Source organism: Podarcis pityusensis (assembly GCF_964106645.2).
Source record: "Podarcis pityusensis genome assembly, chromosome: 9".
Taxonomy (NCBI): Eukaryota; Metazoa; Chordata; class Lepidosauria; order Squamata; family Lacertidae; genus Podarcis; species Podarcis pityusensis.
The window spans coordinates 59713057-59734084 of NC_138034.1; the positions used below are offsets into that span (position 1 = coordinate 59713057).

Here is a 21028-nt window from a genome sequence, read left to right on the forward strand (position 1 = left end):
ACCCATCCTCCCTCAAGTGTTTTTGTATCTACCTATCTATTTATATGTGTGGTCAGTTTGTGTGGTGAGTGTGTGTGCACACGGAAGTGTTTGCTGGCCATACTCACTTGGCGATGCACATCAGTGCCATGCAGCCCATGACATGGGTAAACAGTACTTTAATATGTTTTTTGGGCCACTCCATTGGGACCCCTGAAGCCATTTTGTCTGAATTTGCTCAACGTCTCAGTCTGGGGAAGAGCTCTGTGGACAAAGGATTGTTCCTCAGAGTGAGGCATCATAGGGTTACCAGTATTGTTTCACTGCAATGGCAGGGAAAACTCAAGGATAAGGGAGGAGGTAGAGGATATCACAGCACTGAGAGGCATTTACTGGGCTGCCTCAAACAGCTAGATGTTTTTTGCTGGCACTGCCTGACGTAATGTGAAACAATGATAACTTTTGGGCACTCAGAATGTGCTTCTGTGTAATTGACTAAACTGTGCAGAAAGGCAGAAGATGCAAAGAAATCCTTTTGGGAAAGAGTTAATGGCAAATGCCTGCTCAGTGAATTATTCTGATCTCTTTAAGAGGCTCCCAGTGAGTCACAAAGTCTTCCTGGCATTTCCCTTCTCCCCAATCAAACATTTAATTTTCTCTATCAGTTAGACTAATTTGTACTAGGCCTAATGGTGTTTCTTAAATGGAAGTGCCAACGGTTCATCAAAATGCACCTCAAAAGTTATCCAGTTAAAGTATTTCCCCTGTATGATTGTTTTATTAATTATTATCCCCAGTTTCACATCTCTTTCCATTATTCTAATGCAATTTAACCAAGGCCTAATGATGCTTAAGTAATCTCAAAACCACAAACACTGCAACACCTCAGAGGAAAAGAGATACCATCAGCTCTTTATCCTGGACTGAAGTCATGAGAGCAAACTCACTCTCCATAAAGTGTGGTAAGAAAGTAAATGATACTGGTTAAAATGATTTAAAACCTATAACCAAAGTTGTAAATTGTTCCCATTGTGTTGTCAATACATATTATTGTGCTTGTTTCGTAACCCCCAAAATGCTGATACGCACTTGAAAAATCATAAATATTTATTTGCAGACTGTTTTCCAAGTAGCCAACTGAATCTTTAACACAAAGAGGTGTGGCTAGGACAATAAAGGCCACCATAGTTTGGGACAAGAGTGGCCAAAGCTTCTAAGGCTCAGACCAAGGTAAAGGTTAGGGTTCAGCAACATATACCAGATGGTAAAGGTAAAGATAAAGGTAAAGGGACCCCTGACCATTAGGTCCAGTCGTGGCCGACTCTGGGGTTGCGGCGCTCATCTCGCTTTTTTGGCCAAGGGAGCCAGCGTACAGCTTCCGGGTCATGTGGCCAGCATGACTAAGCCGCTTCTGGCAAACCAGAGCAGTGCACAGAAACACCATTTACCTTCCCGCTGGAGCAGTACCTATTTATCTACTTGCACTTTGGTGTGCTTTCGAACTGCTAGGTTGGCAGGAGCAGGGACCAAGCAATGGGAGCTCACCCCGTCGCAGGGATTCGAACTGCCGACCTTCTGATTGGCAAGTCCTAGGCTCTGTGGTTTAACCCACAGCGTCACCCACGTCCAAGAGATACATGCAAAAAACATAACATACTAACAATTTCTATCCTTACCAGGCTTGCCTCTGTTTCTCAAAATCTGGTTTCACCTGTTTTTCCATAGTCCCTAATAAGGCAGCTGGTCCTTCCCTCCAACCACTCAACCTACAATGCTTAAGATAGTCCTTACTAACTTGGCCTTCTCAGTCAGACAGTAGCAGCTGCTGCCTTTACTTCCTCACTCAGGTTCCTCTGCTTTTCCCTTCTTTCATCACAGAACACTAGCTTTGCACGTCATTTAGTCAAACTCCTTGCTCAATACAGGAACTCCAAAAACGGCAATCCCCATTGGGTGACTGAAGACCTAATGCAAGGGGAAGTTTATAATCTTGCTAGGTTATTGGTTCCATTGTCCATTGGTTCCATTGCTGAAATACTCTCACCATATTTTCTTCCAGACCTGCTGCCTTTTCTATCCTCCTTTCTTTAGCCATGCTATCTCAGAAGCCCCTTTCGCTTCCCACCCTAACGTCCAGGGCTCTCTTTTCACTAAGCTTTACAATGTGTGGCGCTCATTGGGACTGGCAGGATGAAAAGCAGGGGGACAAGCAGCAGGTGATGACAGAGCCAATGGCAGGCACAGCCAACTATTTCTAGCTTTGCTCCCATCCTATTCCTTCCTGAGATATACAAAGGCAACACTGAAACTGAAGAGGAAGAAGCTGGTAGGCAGTACCATCCAGAATGTGACAGCTAGACTGGTGACTGGGGGCAGCCACCGAGACCATATAACACCGATCCTGAAAGACCTACATTGGCTCCCAGTACATTTCCAAGCACAATTCAAAGTGTTGGTGTTGCCCTTTAAAGTCCTAAACGGCCTTGGCCCAATATACCTGAAGGAGCATCTCCACCCCCATCATTCTGCCCGGACTCTAAGGTCCAGTGCCGAGGGCCTTCTGACAGTTCCCTCACTGCGAGAAGCAAAGCTACAGGGAACCAGGCAGAGGGCCTTCTCGGTAGTGGCGCCCGCCCTGTGGAACACCCTCCCATCAAATGTCAAAGAGATAAACAACTACCTGACATCTAGAAGACATCTAAAGGCAGCCCTGTTCGGGGAGGTTTTTAATGTGTGACATTTTAATGGTTTTTTAATCTTTGTTGGAAGCCGCCCAGGGTGGCTGGGGAAACCCAGCCAGATGGGCGGGGTACAAATAAATAATAATAATAATAATAATTATTATTAGGAAGGAAGGCAGACTGAAATTTATGGAGCAGTGCTCCATTTGCCCTAATGGACCAGTCTGCAGTGCATAGGCCCTACCTCACGTCAACAGTATACACTCATTATTCCTAAGGCACTGAAAGGTGTTCTTCTAGCCCAGGTTTTCTCTTTTATTTGTCCCTTCTTCAACTCTTTGTCCCTTTTTACTTTGCAGTGAGGACCCTGCACCTAAATCCATTGTATGTTCTATCCACTTCCCTCAGCTACCTCAGCCCTGAGATTAAGAGTCTCATGCTCTACCAGCTGACCTCAGAACCTTCCTTAGCCAACTAGATCTCACTCTGCTTTGACCTCCATTACCTCCCTCAGACAACTACACTTCAGCCTTTGGGCTGGTCAACAAAGCTGTTCTTTGCATGGTGTAAGTTAGTTAACATCCCTTTGTTGCTCCAGTGTATGCTGCAGTCCCATGCCATTGCCACCCACAGGTTTTAACACTGCGAAGCTGACTACCTATATGAAATCCTGATGTGGCATAAACACTGCCTTTCTTCTCCTTCTCCCTATCTTGGCAGAGGGGTAGAGAGGGAGAGAGAACGCATGAAACGCCATCAGATTTCAAATGGGTTCCCTATCACATTAAGAATTTTGAAATATTCATGTGAGCATTTGTTAATTCCACCCAGCACAAATTTATCTCCGTTGGTACTTAGAATGCAGCAACTCAACTTTCCCATCAGAAAGACGAAGGATGATTTGAAAAACCCACATGAGAGCAGTCATGGAAAACTGTGCCAAGGGAGCTTTGAAAAACCTTTATCATAAGAACACTTGCTATTGATGCATCTGCTTGCTAAAAACTGCTCTCTAGTTTCTCATCAGCAACGTTCCTATTGGCCCTCTCTGCATCCATGGCCCTTCTCCCCTTATGACTCAGTCTTCAGTACTGATCATCTAATTATTTTCTCATTAATTCAAAAATCTCTCTTCCTCAGTCTCTTTCACCTCTAGAGATCTGGCAAACATCTGCTCATCCAGATATGAGGCATTCCACTAGGGTAACCTAACTGGGTGGAAATCCAAAATATCCAGATTAAAAGCTGCTTCCTACATTATATTTCATACTTAAGCAGTTCCCAAGTAAACAAAAGGCACACAAACATACCGTCCTTTTTTCTGAATAGTTCACCCATGTAAAAAGCACAACTCTTGCCTACAAGAACAAAGCAAAGAACATAAGCCATGAACATGAAAGGAATGAGCCTCTTCCTGTGTGTATTTTGCCCACCAAAAAAAAAGTACAGTTTTGCACACGTGGGTGCCATTTATCAGTGACCCTGCGCAAATCTAATTGGGAATCTAGGCACCTGCCCAATATCTGTGCATCCAGGTGTGGAACTTGTCACTGGAAGACAATTCCTTCTGGCTGCAAACTGGAAACCTCCAGATTACTTTCCAGACTACACTACACAAGAAGAGGGCCTTTAAACATGCCCCCCATAATGTCATCCTGAAGGTTGCTCAGATGGAAAAGTGACCCCAACCTCTGTTGTAGGAACCATCATATGTAAATATCATTATGTGATTGGAGGTTAGGCTGGGTGATCTCCAAATTGGTGATTTTTGACTCCAAGATTTCGGGAATGGGTTTTCCTTCAGTACGACTGAGATTTCTGCCCAAGGTATACCTGGTTAGAGCCCTGAATGTGTTAATCATCCTGGCAAAATTACACAAATGTTTCATAGTAATGGAGTCCTTCTAGCTAGAACTTCTTAGAAGGTCACACATGAAGCCCCTGAAGAGGGTCACTTTGCTTGCAACTACCTGCCCCCATCACATTTATTTTCTCTGTAGCAGAACAACATTAGAACTGTGATTGGTAAGGAGGACTGGCTGTTTCCATATGCAAGAGTCTTGGGACAGGACAGCCTGGGAACATAGCTGTCAATTTTCCCCTTTTTCTGGGAGGAATCCTATTTGGAATAAGGGAATTTCCCTTTAAAAAAGGGAAAAGTTGACAGCTATGCCTGGGAATATTAGTAACAGGTGAGAAGTCTTAAAATTACCTCAGATCATGAGCATGTCAAAGTGCAAGTAGATAAATAGGTACCGCTCCGGCAGGAAGGTAAACAGCGTTTCTGTGCGCTGCTCTGGTTCGCCAGAAGTGGCTTAGTCATGCTGGGCACATGACCTGGAAGCTGTACGCCGGCTCCCTCGGCCAGTAAAGCGAGATGAGCGCTGCAACCCCAGAGTCGGTCATGACTGGACCTAATGGTCAGGGGTCCCTTTACCTTTACAGAGCAAGTTATGCCTTTTGCTGGCTTTTAATGAATTTTGTAGAAATTAATGTTAACAAAACCAAATAAAGTACAGCCTAATTTAAACTGAATGGGCCCAGAGACATCCACACCATTCAGCACAGCAGATAGGCAGGCATATTCTATGTGACTGATAGTGACTTACTGTACAGCCTTAATGCCAAGACAAATGATTGCTTAGTATTGGGTGTACTGGTGCCTGAAGTGAGGAAGACATTACAAAAATGTCAATCTGGCTTTGCAGGAGATATGCTAAGGCAGACGTCTGAGGGCAGGGTATAAACAGACATGAATTCAGATAATAAAGAATTCTGGATAATCAAAACCTGGACAATGGTGATTCTATGTTGAATTTATCTCTTTTGTTGTACTCAGAAGGAAGATTGTACCAATCTCTTAGGGCAGTCAGTAATCTACCTTCTTTGAAAATACATTCAACCCCTTAGATCTTTCTGTATGCACAAAGTCTGCAGTTGTCTGAATTTTCTATTTTCCATTCATTACCCAATGCTCATCTTTATGAATGGCTCAGTTCGGAAACAATGACAAACCATGGCTTGCATAATATTATTGTTTATTGTAACCCAAACCATGATTTGAGTTTCCAAAATGTATAATCATGGCATGGAGCTGCTTCTATACTTCCACTTCCACATCACAGTTTCTGATTCTGGTTTGCAAGCCCTTCTTAAACTGTGCTTTGTCAATTCAGACATCCCACCAAACCATGTTTTGTCAGGATGTGTGAACTGAGCCACTGTGGATTAAATGAAAACTTTAAAAACTTCACTGTCAAAATAACCATTGTTCAGAAAGACTCATGAGCAAGCACACAAACATTTCTGCAAGGCGTAATTTAAATCAAACCCTATGAATGATGCTTACAGCTGAAGTGCTGATTATTTCTTGCCTAGCTGTCTGACAGAGCTGCACAAAGCTCTGACGAATGCACACAGAAGAGTGAATACAAATAGAGGCTGGAGCCAGAATGAGGCATATTCATTTTGACATAATGAGGCACAACCATTATGAAGGCAGTGCAAAAGAAAACTCAGCAAAGCAAATATATAATTCTGCTGGATGTTGTAAACCCAAAACCCAACAAGACAAGGACAAGAGAAAGCAGGGGTATAATAGCAGAACTCTTCAGTCAGAACTTTACTCAAGCTTACTTCAGTGGTTGGGATAGCCCATTTATTCCTCCACACTGGGCTTACATTTAGCAACAGTTTTGTGTGGATATGGAAAGAGCCATATTAAAATATAAAGGTATTTCCAAACATGACTGGAGAAAATAGGACCAGTGATTCTGTCAGAACATAGTATTTGTAGCTCCACAAATTTGAATGAGATTCACTTGGACAATGTGAAGTTAGGGGGCCTCTCAGAGCCTTTGAAATGCATCTGGAAGTTCTTCAGAGAATGCATACCTTAAGAAGAAGCAGAAGGTCTAAAAAATATAACCTAATACCAAAGCACAGGCATGGCAATTCTGAACCCTGACCACAGGGACCACCTGATACCTTCATGCACCTGCCAGGGTCCACTGGTGCTGATGCCTGCTTTGGCACTCCTGCCTGCCCACTTTCTCTGATGGCAGCTGGGTTTGGGAAGCTGCCTGCCATGAGAAATTCGCCACGGAGCTCTAGAGAACCCAATGGAGTGTTGTGCCAAGCCATTGTGGGAACTTAACAGAATGGTCAGCTTTCCAGGATGAGCTGTCACCATAGAGTGAACATAATCAGATTTCTATGAAAACAATGCGTTGTATATTTCAGGTGGATTATTACTTTATCCACATTTTTTTGCCTGTTATTACAATGAAATTATAAAAAGCCTCAATAGTAGGCAACATCTAAGTAGATACGACAGCTACAAATCTATTCTGTAGCTTAGTGCTAAGGTGCGAAAATGGACAAGAGCAGAACTGCATTCATAAAATGGCTTGCTAAATTTATAAATGCAAGGACTTAATGAAGATGGTGAGTGTCTTCTTTCTGAAGAGACCCATAAAACTAGAACTGATCAACAGTGAGTTCAGTATTGCATTTATGCCCCTTGGTTCTATGCTTTCTCCAATGGGTTCCCAAAGTGAAATACAACCTCTCTACGGAAGGAAGTCCTGTTACCAATATTCATGTGCATCTTCATTTGCAGTTGTATGCCCTACACTGACTGTGTTGTTGTTGTTAGAGATCATCAGAAGACTCCCTGCTGCCAGCCCCCCCCCCCAAAAAAAACCCTTTACTTTCTCTAGGGAAGTCATATCTGGAATTTGAAGTGAGTCTTGTGTGGCCCACTCTCCACCATTTACTTAATTTGTTGGTCCCTCCACGTTATTCCAAAGTGGATGTTATTTAGCTGAGCTACTTCTTCTGTTTTCTTCAAACACCCAGGTAGGTTATTACTTTTTAAAAAACAAACAAACTGGTAGGACAGAATATGATCCACATCATCTCTAAAGCATTTGCTGTATTAGACAGCATACTGGATGATATCAACTACTAAGTCTGGACCAGAATGACTTAAAACAAATTATTTCATTCTAGAAAAAAGGAAAAGGAACCCTGTCTCTGAATATGACTATATGCAGCTGTCATGATCTGCTTCCCAGATGTGTAATATCAGCCAGCTTCAGGGTTCTTGACCTCTGCAATTCAGCCCCAGTTCTAATGTAATCGCACTGCTTCTGTCTCCCCTCCCCTCACTTTTTACAGAAACTCCTGAAATAAAGCCACACATGACAACACACAATTTCATGCCTAGCCTCATGTCTTTTCTCCCAGTAAAAAGAAGAAGATGGGCGTATCACAGGTTCCACCCACACACAAAATTTACCTTTGTGAGAATACATCTCTGTAAGGGCTCCCATGTTGAAGGGCAATTCCATAGCCTCGGTCTGCAATAGTGTTTCCAATAGTGTAGAAGGAACAATCTGGATCATTCAGAGCAACATATTCCAAAACTGCTGCATCCCACACAAAGGCATAGTTTCCATATTTGACCTGGTTGGGGGAGAAGAAAAAGGAAAGCAAATGCTGAAATTTCACTTCTAGTGCTCCAAGAAGAGGTAAAAATTATACCCTCTGAAAGCTGACCATGTTGAGTGAGGGTAGATATTCTCCACCACCATTTTCAGTGTAAAAAAAGATGAATAGATACCCCTGTCAGAAGCTCCCTGCAATACAGAAGCATATTTATTTATTTGCCTAATTTACACCCCACCTTTTTTCCATGATGGAACTCAAGATTATGCATGTAGGGATTCCACAGAAGAGGTCTCCCATCCAGGCACTGACCAGATCTAAATCTGCTTCAGCAAGGTAGCTGCACTTTGTGCCTTCAAACCATGGTTTGGGGCAATATTAAGAAACACTACTATTGTCATAGGTCCTTGGATGTAGCTTCCAGTGCTTATTTATTATTAAATACATATTTTTAGCCAGTCCATCATCAAATGATTCCAAGGTGGGTGACAACATGGTAAAAAACAATTTTTCAGCTCCCAATTGCAGTGGCAGCTAACATCCCATAAATGAAGAGGCAAACAAGTAGGTTTTTGCACCAAAAATGTCAGCAATAGACATATGTGCAGGGAGAAGGAATTCCACAACCAGGACACTACTGAGAAGGCTTCACCACCCAATGTATTTTCCCAGTGGTGGGACAATGAGAAGGGACTCAACCTCTGATTTAAGGATCTGGGAAAGCTAGTGTTTCTTTAAATACTTGGGCCCCAAGTCATTTAGCATACCACTCAGCTGTCCTGCTTTGAGCAGGATATTCCAGATTTACAGAAGCCATCTCGGCTTCTGGTTGGATCCTGGGATGTCCTGTTTTGGCTCCTGCAAGAGCATGGCCCCTAAAGATGCCTGTGGGGGGGTGGGCTATGCTCCTGCAAGAGCCCTGAAAGGCGTGTATCTTGATTTTCCTCTGTGGCATGTTGGAGGGTATGATTTATTATGCCTTCTGTTTAGGGCCTCCAATTGTGGCTTTCACTGACAAGCCTGGAAAAGCATGCATCACAATGATACCCAAGCACAAGATTTATCACACTCTAGACATGATGGGAGAATCTGCCTGATACCAAGTAAGACCATTAGTAAGTCCATACCAAGTAAGTCCATCTAGTTCTGTATTGGCTGTACTGACTGCCAGTGGATCCCCAGGGTTCTCTGCCGGGGGATGTTGGGGACTGAACCAGAGACCTTCTGCTTGCAGAACAGATGCTCTGGGCTGTGCAGTGATAGAGGCCAACCTCACACAGAACTTCCAATTTTGGTAGGAGCTCTGTGTCCTTTGTAAAGTGTAGTTCTGCCCTTAGACTAAAAATGAAAATTCCTATTGAAAAGCAATGGAAGAATGAGAAATGAGCTGATTGTCAACTCTACCATCTCCCCACATTCTCCCTGTACCTGCTATTCCCCAGCGGCGTACATATAAGTTCTGCTCTTCCATTAAGTGATTCCACCAGTCAGTCAAGCATCGAGAGCACCAGCTTGATTTTCTATACACCGCCTGTTCTTTGGCTGCCTGGAGAAGTCATGTTTCTTTCTCTCCCTAGTCTCACACAGCACTTTCTCCTCAATACCTCCAACCAATTACACCGTCTCCAAAGGAAACAAGCTCATTAAATGTACAAAGTCAACATGGAATAAATATGTAACAGCTAAGTATAAAAGAAACAATACAAAACAGGCTGTCTGGGGCCAGGCAAACCAAAAGGGAACGGGGGGGAAAAGTACTCATACACAGACTAAATAGAATAATAAATCACATGGTATCATTATATCATGCTTGACGATATAGATGATATTTGCAAAATCTGTTTACATACAGGAGTTACTGAAGTGCTTCTTCAGACCAGTTCCTCATTTCTAAGATGTAACACACAGGAGACACTTTTGTTTGGGATGTGTTACTCTCCACCCCACCCCCAAGAGCAATACATCTTTTCTTAAGTAAACAAAGCAAGCCTGGAGAGAAACTGTATTTTCTGCATGGCCATTTAGAGCTGAAGAAATGTTTCTGAGAGAAATTTTAGAAGCAGAAATAAGGAGAGCTGTAAAGACTCATAACAAGCTTAACTCTGACACTAACATGGCCCAGTCAGGCGGAGTAGGTACTTCTCTGTGGTGGCACCCTGACTGTGGAATCCCCTCCCCATAATGCTGTGTTTGTCCTGCACATCATTAAAGATAAATTGAAAAAACTGACATCAGTTGAAAAAAAAAGTCTAGTAGCACCTTATAGACCAACTAAGTTTGTTCTGCATATAAGCTTTCGTGTGCATTCGTGTGTGATTGGCTCAATGGGTATGGTAAATGGGTCTTAGAATTAAGAACCCTCTACAATCCACTTATCCCACTGAATATGCAAAGAAACTATGCCACACTTTCTCCAAGAAGCTACTGTTTACCATACATATTGAGCCAATCACCCATCTCCTACTACCCTTCTGAGAAATACCCCACCCCACCCTCCCACTATGTAGAAGGGTCTGGTGAGTTCTGCTTCAGTGTATCTGAAGAAGTGTGCATGCACACAAGAGCTTAAACCAGAACAAACTTAGTTGGTCTATAAGGTGCTACTGGACAATTTTTAATTTTTAGATTATTTTTATTTCGACTGCGTCAGACCAACACGGCTACCTACCTGAATTTTTGACATCAATTGAAGATGCACTTGTTTGTCAAGGCCTTTACAGCAGCGTGGTTGAGGGTTTGATGTCTTGGCACTCCTCAATACTAGAAATTGATTTTAGCTGATATTAGTTTGTTTTAAAATGTTTGTATTGGTTTATATAATAATCTACCTGTAAACCTATATTTTGGAAAGCGGTTTGTCCATTTACTATGCCTTCAGACACCTCTGAAGCTATCATAACCAAATTTTGCATTTCGGTTTATGAGATCAAGTAGCAGGTTTTCAGCTATGTTTGGATACAACTGGACACCATTTGGAATCAAAAGACAGCATATAGAACCTTTCAAAATTGCACTGCTTTTTTGGTTGCTTAGAATTCCTAAGCAATGCTTGGTACGAGACTGCTAGTTGATTATCCTTTTGACCATGTTCTATGCTACCCTGGGCTCCTTAGTGAAAAGTGTGGACTAGAAATACAGTCAATCAGTCAATAACTCTTTATGGATTTTGGAAAATGGCGGTCTTATACTTTGCTGTCCTGGACAAAGGATTTAGACGCAGCCTCTGTCCTTTTTTCTCACTTGGTTTCCCCACAACTGTTGGCTTTGATCTCTAGCATGGCAATTCAGAATCAGAACAGGAGCCATGAGCTAGCAGCCCATGGTTCCAATGTCACCTCATTTTTGGCCTTATGCAAATTATTGCCTCTTATCCTCAAACCCCACTTGCAATGGGCAGACAACAGAGCCGGCCTGTATCTTAAAGGATTATGACAAGAATTACTGGGATGCAGTGTATGAGTGCTCCGAGTATGTTTAGCAAGAGCATGGTGCAAATACTTTGTAGTATTATGGACTCAATCATACTGACCATTTTTTTTTTAAAAAAACAGTGTACAGTGATACCTCGGGTTACATACACTTCAGGTTACATACGCTTCAGGTTACAGACTCCGCTAACCCAGAAATAATGCTTCAGGTTAAGAACTTTGCTTCAGGATGAGTACAGAAATCATGCTCCGGTGGTGCGGCAGCAGCAGCAGGCCCCATTAGCTAAAGTGGTGCTTCAGGTTAAGAACAGTTTCAGGTTAAGAACAGACCTCCAGAACGAATTAAGTACTTAACCCGAGGTACCACTGAATGTACATTGTTGAGACTGAAACTATGATGAAAGGGGCAGCTGGACCTGCAGCTGGTGAAAACCATTCTATTGGAAACACTGGCTGCTGCTACCCAATGCCTGAAGCTGTTCTTTATACCTATCCTTGTCTACTGGTAAAAACCATTGCCCAGACTTCAGCTAGCAAATTAATATACTTCTAACTCCCCTAACCCCTCTATGCTGATGAACTACAGCTCCAAGGATCTCTGACCATTGGCCATGCTAGCTGGGGCTGGTGGGAGTTGGGAGTCTAACAGCATCTGGTGGGCCCCAGGTTCCCTGCCCATCATTGAGATATTGCTATTGGCCTGGTTGCACTGATGTCATGGAGGGACAAGGCAGCCTTGAGTGGCCACACATAGAAGACTGGGAAGCAAAGGGTTTAAATTCCAAGTCTGTGATCAAGTTTTGTTAAATTATACTGCGGATATATCTGAATGAAATATATTCAACTGAATGAAACCCAGATTATTCTTGCTACCTATAGCATTTTTACAACTGGGTCTCAGTAAAATGGGCTGGAGTAGATGAACTTTAAGTTCCCTTTTAGTCAGCCCTGTTATTGTGTGACCCAGCAACTGCATGTGAAAAGGAAACCTGCTAAAGATGGAACTCAATCATTCTAATATCACTCACTGCTCATGGCAGATTTGTATTCCTGAATTCTACATTTCCACATCATTATACTGCCATTTCATGTGGAGATAATGGCATTTCAGGGTGGCAGCAAATTGGAATGTGGAGCACACGCTACCTCCCGAGCACACCGGAGCAGCAAAGCGAGATCGGCATGAAGGAAGCATATTGTCATTCAGCAGGAATCATGACTTTGTAGTCAATCAGGATGGAAAGCATTAGCACTACAAACCATACCCTTTGTCTCTCCACCACACTTTGCTAGCATTAACACATCTACCACCAGGGAGAGGCTGCAAAAACGGTGGTGAGGGTGGGGGTGGAATGGAAAGTCTGAGAATAAGATAAAAATCTCCCATTCCGTTATCACAAACCCAACCAGTGAGTGCATGAGTTCATAAAGGCCATCTCTGCTTTTCCAGTTCACTGGACATAAGTGAAGACAGTACAGTGATTATCTAGCCAAATTAATTGACTCCCCGTTGTTGTTGTTTGTCTCAGACAACTCGGCAGGAGTTGCCATCATAATGGGATCTATTTTGCATTATTTGCATCCACGGAAATGTCTAAGCACGCCACTAGTGATACATCAGCATGTCCACAATGAGTGGGTGTCAATGACATGTTCTAGGACTCCCCTACACTTAAGAAACATAGCTGCCACACACAGAGCCAGGCTGATTCTACTTAGAGAAGGGTTAGGGAACCTGTGGTTCTCTAGATGTTGTTGAACACTTCCCATCATTGCTGACCATTGGCCATGCTGACAGGGACTGTCACCACCATCTGGAGGCCACAGATTCCCCATCCCAGACTTCTGCTGGAGCTGTTCCAAGAACAAAGGCTCTGCACTAGATTTGGGGAGCATGAAATGCATGACTATTTATTTATACATTTGCTTACCTGCCCATTACAATAAAATAAATCAAACAAGTAAATCAATTCCAAAAGCCGACTATATAAGCTTATATAAGACGTGGCATGAGTTTATTTTAGAAGTGCTGATAACATTCCTATGGTTTTTTTCACTAGCTTCTGCCACTGCTCCCTCAGGTAGTCAAGCCAATTCCCAGCACTTATTTAGATGTTCAGATGTGCTATGCGATACTGTTCCATTTTTACCCATTCTTACAGCTTAGTTCAACAGAGTAAACAGCTTGGAATCATGGGTTTAATAGTCAACCTGCCAAGGATATGAATGCATAGAGCTGCATGATACTGAGTCTGACCAGCTAGCCCAGTGCTGCCATTTCATTAGCCCATGAAGCCCAGCATTGTCTGCTTTTACCAGCAGGGTTGGCAAAAGGGCTGTTTCCCAGGCTTGCTGCTTCAGGCCTTTTGACACTGGAACTAAACCTGGGACTACTCTGCTTGCAAAACATGTGATCTATGTGTCAGTATTTTCATCCCTCCCATTGCAAAGATCACCAGATCATGTTTGTTTTACTTTCTGTCTCAGAGAAAGGAGGGGGTGGAAACCACTCTTCCAGACTTCTGTCCCTAGCACTGTGCCTGTTTCCTTTTGATCTGTCTAGAGACAGGATGGCAGTATGAGAGAGCTGACTCTCCCGTACATGTTTGTTATGTTCTTTTATTTGTTTAATCAGTAGGGGGGGAAATTAGGTATGCAACAAAACCTCCACAGTTTTGTTTCTGTTACTCTGCTGCTTTTGAGGTGCTCACAATAGCAACTGTGAGTCCACAGCACCACGACCTGTTCCAGAGGAACAGTGCTCCAGTGCTCTGCTGTTCCTGCGCTCCTGTGATCGGAAGGTCGACACCCAACCCATGCAGGCGCTGAAGACATGGGCTGTACATGGGTGTACGGTCACTATGATGGAGCTCTGCCCCTTCTTAAGAACACAAGAAGAGCCTGCTGGATCAGGCCAATGGCCCACCTAGTTCTGCATCCTATTCTCACGGTGGCCAACCTGATGCCTGTGGGAAAAGCTCAAGTAGGACCCGAGCACAACAGCACTCTCCCCTCCTGCAGTTTTCAGCAACTGGTATTCAGAAGCATTGCTGCCACCTACCATGGAGGCACAACATAGCCATTGTGCCTAGCCTTATCCTCCATGATTCCAAGCTATTCACTTGGATGAACTAAGGGCCACTCTGTTTATTCATCGCAGGTACATGAAACAGAGGTTTTTCATAGCTTTAAACCGTTCCATGAAGAAAAAAGACACAGCCCTCCTATTCCACCACTTTGTGTTTTGCAACACCGTTTACTGCTGTTAAGAAGAGCGGTGGTGCTTCAGGGATGCTGTTAGATTAGACAGGCAGATCAGAGAGATACATTTTGCAGGCAGAAATATAGAATGACATACTCTTTTACCTTGGCTCACAGCTGCAGGCCAGGCAGGCACATGAGTGAATGCCGGAGAGAGAGAGAAAATGCTCTCCCTCCATACAAACACCAGCTTTACCCAGTGCTGGAGTTTGTCTCTGATCAGGTCTTTATGTGTCAGTTTTACTTACCTCATTCTAGATGTCAGCAGCTTCCAGCCATGAAACATTTGTATGCAGCACCCCCTCCCTTTTCTAAGCATTCCAGAAAGAATTCAGGAACACATTCTAGAAAAGTAGTTGTGTTAGTTGGTTGCAGCAGCAGCAGCAAGCCCTGTGGCATGAGCTTTCTTTGGCAAAAAGCACACTTCTTCATCAGATGCATAAGGTCAACAGTGAATGTGCTGAATGTCTATATGCAAATAGATTTATGGTATAGTCTTCAACTAAATCATACTCAGATTAGAACCATTGAAATTAATTAACCAAAGTTTGCTATCCTGCTAGGGTAGCTCAGTCAGTAGAGCAAGAGACTCTTAATCTGAGAGTCGTGGGTTTGAGCCCCACGTTGGGCAAAAGATTAGCGCATTGCAGGGGGTTGGACTAGATGACCCTCATGGTCACTTCCAACTCTACAGTTCTATGATCTCCATTAATGCTAATGGATCTACTCTGAGTAGGACTAGCATTGAGTACCACCTGAGGTAGTTATATGTAGCCTGCTGTTCCACACAGAGCTGAAAAGCTCCCAAGGCAGTTTTTACAGGATTAGACTTTCGTCTGGATGAGAAACCAACAGAGACTTGTGGTGCAATTTATTTAACTACATAGGAAATGAAAGTAACCACAAGAAGTCTTAGTTCCAACTAAGAGACAATAACATCAAGAGACAATATTTAACTTCATAATTACCAATTACTACAAAATGATAATTGATGGTATAAAAGCTGATGTGGAAAGGGAAATTTCACCATTATCTAGCTGTGGTGCTGAGGGAAATCCCTATTTGCTATGGGGAGGGGGAGCCTTAACTGATGTAAACACTGCCAGGTTTGCACCAAAGTAACTGGACACAATCTAGCACAGAATTAGGCATTCTTATGTCTTTTGAATTCAATGAGGTTATAGAAACATAACTTTGTACTGGACTGTGGCCATTGCTGGTTTAGATGTTAAGATTCCATTAAACAAATAACCCAAGATTGCATCGACTTCCCTGGTCTGACATCTTCAGCGTTATCTGAGGGTACTTCAAAAGAGTTTCAAAATTCTGTACAGATCCTTTTTTCTTCCTTGAAAGCAGCCCCATGTGTCAACTTGCTTTCCTCACATAGATCGCTCTCCTCTTAAGTCTTGAGACTCACTCCCAGTCCCTTCAAAGGAACTCTTCAAAGCTGCTGGGGGCATGAACAGAAGAGCAATGGGGCAAACTTGATTTGTGCAGTTGTGAATTGCCAGAACTTTTTCCCCTTCAAGCTAGAGCCTCGTTTCCATTTAAAAAAAACCAACCTTAGTTCAGCTTTAATGTTTTGCTGTAGGAACTTGGGAAGCTTCCTTATACTGAGCCAAACTATTGGTCTATCTAGCTCAGTGTGGTCTACAATGATTGGCAGTGGCTCTCCAGGGTTTCAGGCAGGAGACATCCCCCACCCCAACCCTAACTAGAGATGCTGGGGACTGAAACTGGGACCTTCTGCATGCAAGGCCTGAGGTATGGCATTTCCCCTAAACAGTGATGAATGAGCTGCAAACTCTTGATCAGTTTCAGTTTAGTGTCCAGAAGTACTTGTGGCCTTCAGAAGTTTCCCAGAGCTATTCAAACCTCAGGCAGTTTGACTGCCTTTCAGCAGTGGCTGGTAGGCAGGGATGTCATTGCACACCTGGTCTTCCAGCAGTGGCATTGCTGTGCTTACCAGGTGTGTGTGGAGGGACTTCCCACTGCCTCCCTTCTCTCAGTATGTGCAGCAACACTGCTGATAGGAAGCCAGTGGTGCCTCCTCACTGGTCACTCCTGCTGCCTGTTTTTCTGGCCTTCAGAAGGAGGACTCAAGCCATCAGGGCAGTGGGTTGCAATTTCAGAGGAACCTCTGATGGCTTCTATACTAGAGCTTAACATTTTATTTATTCTGTTTATTAGATTTATGTCCCTCTATATCTCTCTGTAGCTGAGCGGCTTGTGTGTTTTCTTTTAAATGCACTAAATTAAAAAAACCTCCCAAACCTCACGGAAATAGAATTTTGATAAACATTCCACACATGCATATTCTTGCAAGGAGGTTAAGGTCCAGTCTCCCCGAAGCTGCTGGTCTGCTAGCCAGAGATGGAGCTAGGCTGTTCCTTCCAAATGAGACCACTTCAACTATTTGTCCATCTAGCTCAGTAAATATTGTCTGCTCTACCTGGCAGTAGCTCTCCAAGCTCTCAGACAGAGGTCTTTCTGACTGACTGCTGCCTGATCCTTTTAGCTGGAGATACCAGAGATTAAACCTGTGACATTCAGACTCTCCAGGGTTTCAGGCAAAGGGCATTCCCAGGCTTACCTGTAGATCCGCTTTGCATGCAAAAAGTCCCTGGTTTAATTCTTGGCACCTTCAGATAAGGCTGTGAATGTCCTTTGTCTTAAACCTTAGAGAGCCACTGCTGGTCAGTGCAGACAATATTGAGTTAGATGGACCAATGGATCTGACATGGAAAAAGGCAGCTTCCTATGTTCCTAGCACATTGTGTGACCTCTTCCTATGGCCAGAGCACTCAATAACTATAATATGGTATTGTTGTGAGGTAGCAATAGGGCATGACTGAAATAACTCGTTGGGAACCAGATGTCCCTTGTACAGGTCAAGACCTGTTCCTCAGTTTAGTAAGCACCTCCCAGACCCTGATCCTAGAAAGCATCTATTGACAAAAAGGCTGTGGATCACTGACTGAGCATCTGCTTTGCATGCAAAAGATACCAAGTTCAATTCCTGGCTTCTCCAGTCAAGGCTAGGATAGTCCCCTGCCTGAAACCTTGGTGATCCACAGCCAGTCAATGTGGCTAGGTGGACCCAGGGTCTGGCTTAGTATAAGGCAGCTTCCTATGTCCTGTCCTTTTCAGTGCACACTGGCTTAAATCTGGTAGTTTTGTGTATCACGGTGTCTGTATGGAGATATCTAAAACCAGTCGTTATGATGCTGCGTTGGAATGTCGGTTTCTATCTCTGGCTGTAAACCAGAGGCAAAACAAGTATCTCAACAATAGATAATATGGCTTCCTGGAATTGAGCCTTCTTCTATCAAACATACCCTTAGTGATGGATGTTGGGATCAGAATGTATTGTATTATGCCATCAGTTACATGACGCCTGCTCTATACCAATTTCAGCATGCTTTATCTATCAAACCTGGTGAAATTTATATCCAAGCAGATGTTTATTACACCATGTGACACATTTTATATCCATTATGTGATCTATGTTCTTCATTTTGGCAGGCTGTGCCATACATCTTTTCTGTAAGCGCTTTTATTTGTTCTTATATATGTTTTGCCATATTTTATGTCCCAACAGGTCCCCAGTTTTGCCTTACAGCTCACTCAAGAAGAAAGGCCACGCGTAAAAATTCTTATGGTCCAATTCCATTTTTGGTGCATGCGAAGGTATAATGCCATCCTACCTGCTGACACTTGATTTCAGTTGGGAGAAGGCTTGCTACTCTGCTCAGTTCTATGACTTCCATCCCAATGAACTTGTTTGATTTGGGAAACAGAAACCAGAACAGATGTAAGCAATGGAGGGTAGTGTGGCATGTTCAGAAGGAGGTGGAACTGTTCATCAAGTTCTGTTTTCCTTTATGGGGCACATTCACTCTCACAGAAATCTTTTGGCATTTCAGCTGTGATCCTAAATGAAGGTAGGAAAACCTTTCAGCCTCAGGGTCTCCTTTTTTCTGGGTAAAGTCCCAAAGGCTGTGGTGGGTGGGGCTGGAAGCAAAAGTGGGTGGAGCGCTGAATGCAAATGTTTAACCTTTGTACAGTAGGCTGGTTTCTGCATACACTCAACACATCCTTCTCTATCCAAACAAGCAAGAACATTATTCGGGTTCAAGGACAGAATTCCAGCCAGGCAAAAACTGTTGGAGAGCAAAGCAGGACCAATGAGGAATGTGGTCTGGGAGACTTTCAAGAGCCAGACAGAAAGGCCTGGAAGGCCGCATTTGCTGCCTCTGGTCCTGAGGTTCCCCTCACTTGTCCTGGAAACTCAGATATCAGATGTTACCAAGAATAACTTACATTACGTTAGTCTAACCTGCAGATTGTGGTTGCCATAATCAAGACACCATACCCACCAAGACTGACACTGGGGGACCCCACATACACATCATCTCAGGATCCTTCACAGTTATCTCCACACCTCAAACGCAGAGTTGACAATGGATCCTGAACCCTTTTGGCAGCCTGAGGCCTCCCTTCAATCAGCGCTGCTGTGGAACTGGATACCAGCAATGGCACCTTCTCCAAAGGAGATCAGAGCCCTCTAAAGCCCCACAAGTAAGTGAGGCAGCAGGAGCCCAGTTACTGTTGCATATACATAAGGAAAGCTCTTAGCTCGCATCCTGCTTATACATCCTGTTGCCCATGCCTTGCTAGCTCACACACGTCTTCTGGCCTAGAACCTGCCCTGTTGCCTGTATCTTAACAGAATCCTTCCCAGTCCCCCTGGTGCAATGAGGTACTGTGGAGGGGGCTTTCCTCACACAAGCAACACATAGCTTCCCACTAGCAATCTGGCTTCTGGCCTCATATAAGTATGAGAGACTGTGTGTATATGAGAAAACTGTGGTGCTGTGCATTACTTTTATTCATGTGTACAACATACTTACAAATACAACTGCAAAGACATTCCATCTTACGGACACAGTCGTGAACAGCCCAGGCCCACTAATTTATGTCTAGGCCAAAGCCCCTTGGTAGCAGTACAGAGGCTTGTATTATACAGAGGCTTATCTGTTGCTTGTATTATGGATGCATTGTATTTTGTAGTCTTCTTGATATATTGCCAGTTATTTATGTGCCACTCCATGCTGTACTCCATAGAATACACACAGTATGTTTGCTTTGATTAAAAAGCATTCCTGGGGGGATAGGGAGGAACTTACATACACCAATCAACCATCCCGTAGTAGGAAAGTGGAAGCTGAAGAAGCAATAAACTATTCCCTCCCACCAATGCTTTGGCATCAAGCTGAGAAAGGCCTGATGTTAATCTCGACCTCCTTCTTCTGCAGGCTGTGAAGGAAATAAAGTGTGATTGCAGCCCAGATAAGATACTCTCAGACACACTTTTTCAAACATTCCCCCCACTATATATCAACTATTAGAAGGAAATTGATTTATAAAGCCACCACATTTTTGAAGTAGAAAGCCATGCCATCTATCGCAATTTCTTTAGTAAAAGTATTAAATATGTTGGGACCACATTCCACAGGATGGTTTAGGAGCCTGCTTTCCCCTCCATCATCAGCTATGCACATGCTGATAACTGCAGACTGGCCTTTACTTACAACAGGGGGCCAATAGTTTACTCCTACTTAGTAATCTGCCCCACCTTCTCTTCTGTTGAGTCATGGTTTGCAATTTACTCCAAGCTTTAAAAGGCTGGTTAAATAGAGGGAAGACCTCTATTGATCTCTAGGAGTGTGTGTGTATGGATCATGGTCCAAATAAATTTAATACAACTGTTTAATAAACAAGGTCAAGTGACAACATACCAGAATCCTTGCATTTAGACCTGCTGTTTCTCAAAGGCTTATGGTTCCATGGTCCCTTCACTGTGCCTTCAAATTTTTCATCAACTTAAAATGAATGGCAACAGGCCTGCCTCTAAAAGCAGTCACAAGGACATCCTGTTCAACACTGTTACTCAGTGTCCTCCCGTACATACATAGCCAAAATGAAAACTGGAGTGAACATTGGCATTACTCATCAGCCTTAAAAGAAATACTACTTTTAACAATGGAACTCTGGGCCAGGGAGCTAAATGTGCAGGAAAGAAAGGTCACATACAATCAGAAGGAAGTAACACCTCACTAGGGTTGCCAAACCTGACCCTCTCTCCAGTCTGGAGGGAAGTAAACTCTAGTTTTGCCTTCTAGCTAACACTGTAGAAGCTGGAGGAGAAGCCTCACACACTTA

The 21028-nt window shown here is 43.4% G+C and overlaps 2 protein-coding genes across 8 annotated transcripts in view; both read right to left on the minus strand.

The window, feature by feature from the left end:
* The window catches only part of SMARCAD1 (SNF2 related chromatin remodeling ATPase with DExD box 1), a 390786-nt gene that overhangs the window by 260908 nt on the left and 108850 nt on the right, over positions 1 to 21028 (minus strand). The gene's annotated exons all lie outside the window — the stretch shown is intronic.
* Positions 1 to 21028, minus strand: part of GRID2 (glutamate ionotropic receptor delta type subunit 2) — an 847049-nt gene that overhangs the window by 97172 nt on the left and 728849 nt on the right. For all 7 annotated transcript variants that reach the window (XR_013990460.1, XR_013990461.1, XR_013990462.1 and 4 more), the window contains exon 14: positions 7963 to 8129. Coding sequence is in view for 4 of the 7 variants with exons in the window: in XM_081020726.1 (XP_080876852.1) it covers positions 7963 to 8129 (167 nt within the window). In the remaining 3 variants the exon portion in view is untranslated. The remainder of the gene's footprint in view (positions 1 to 7962; positions 8130 to 21028) is intronic.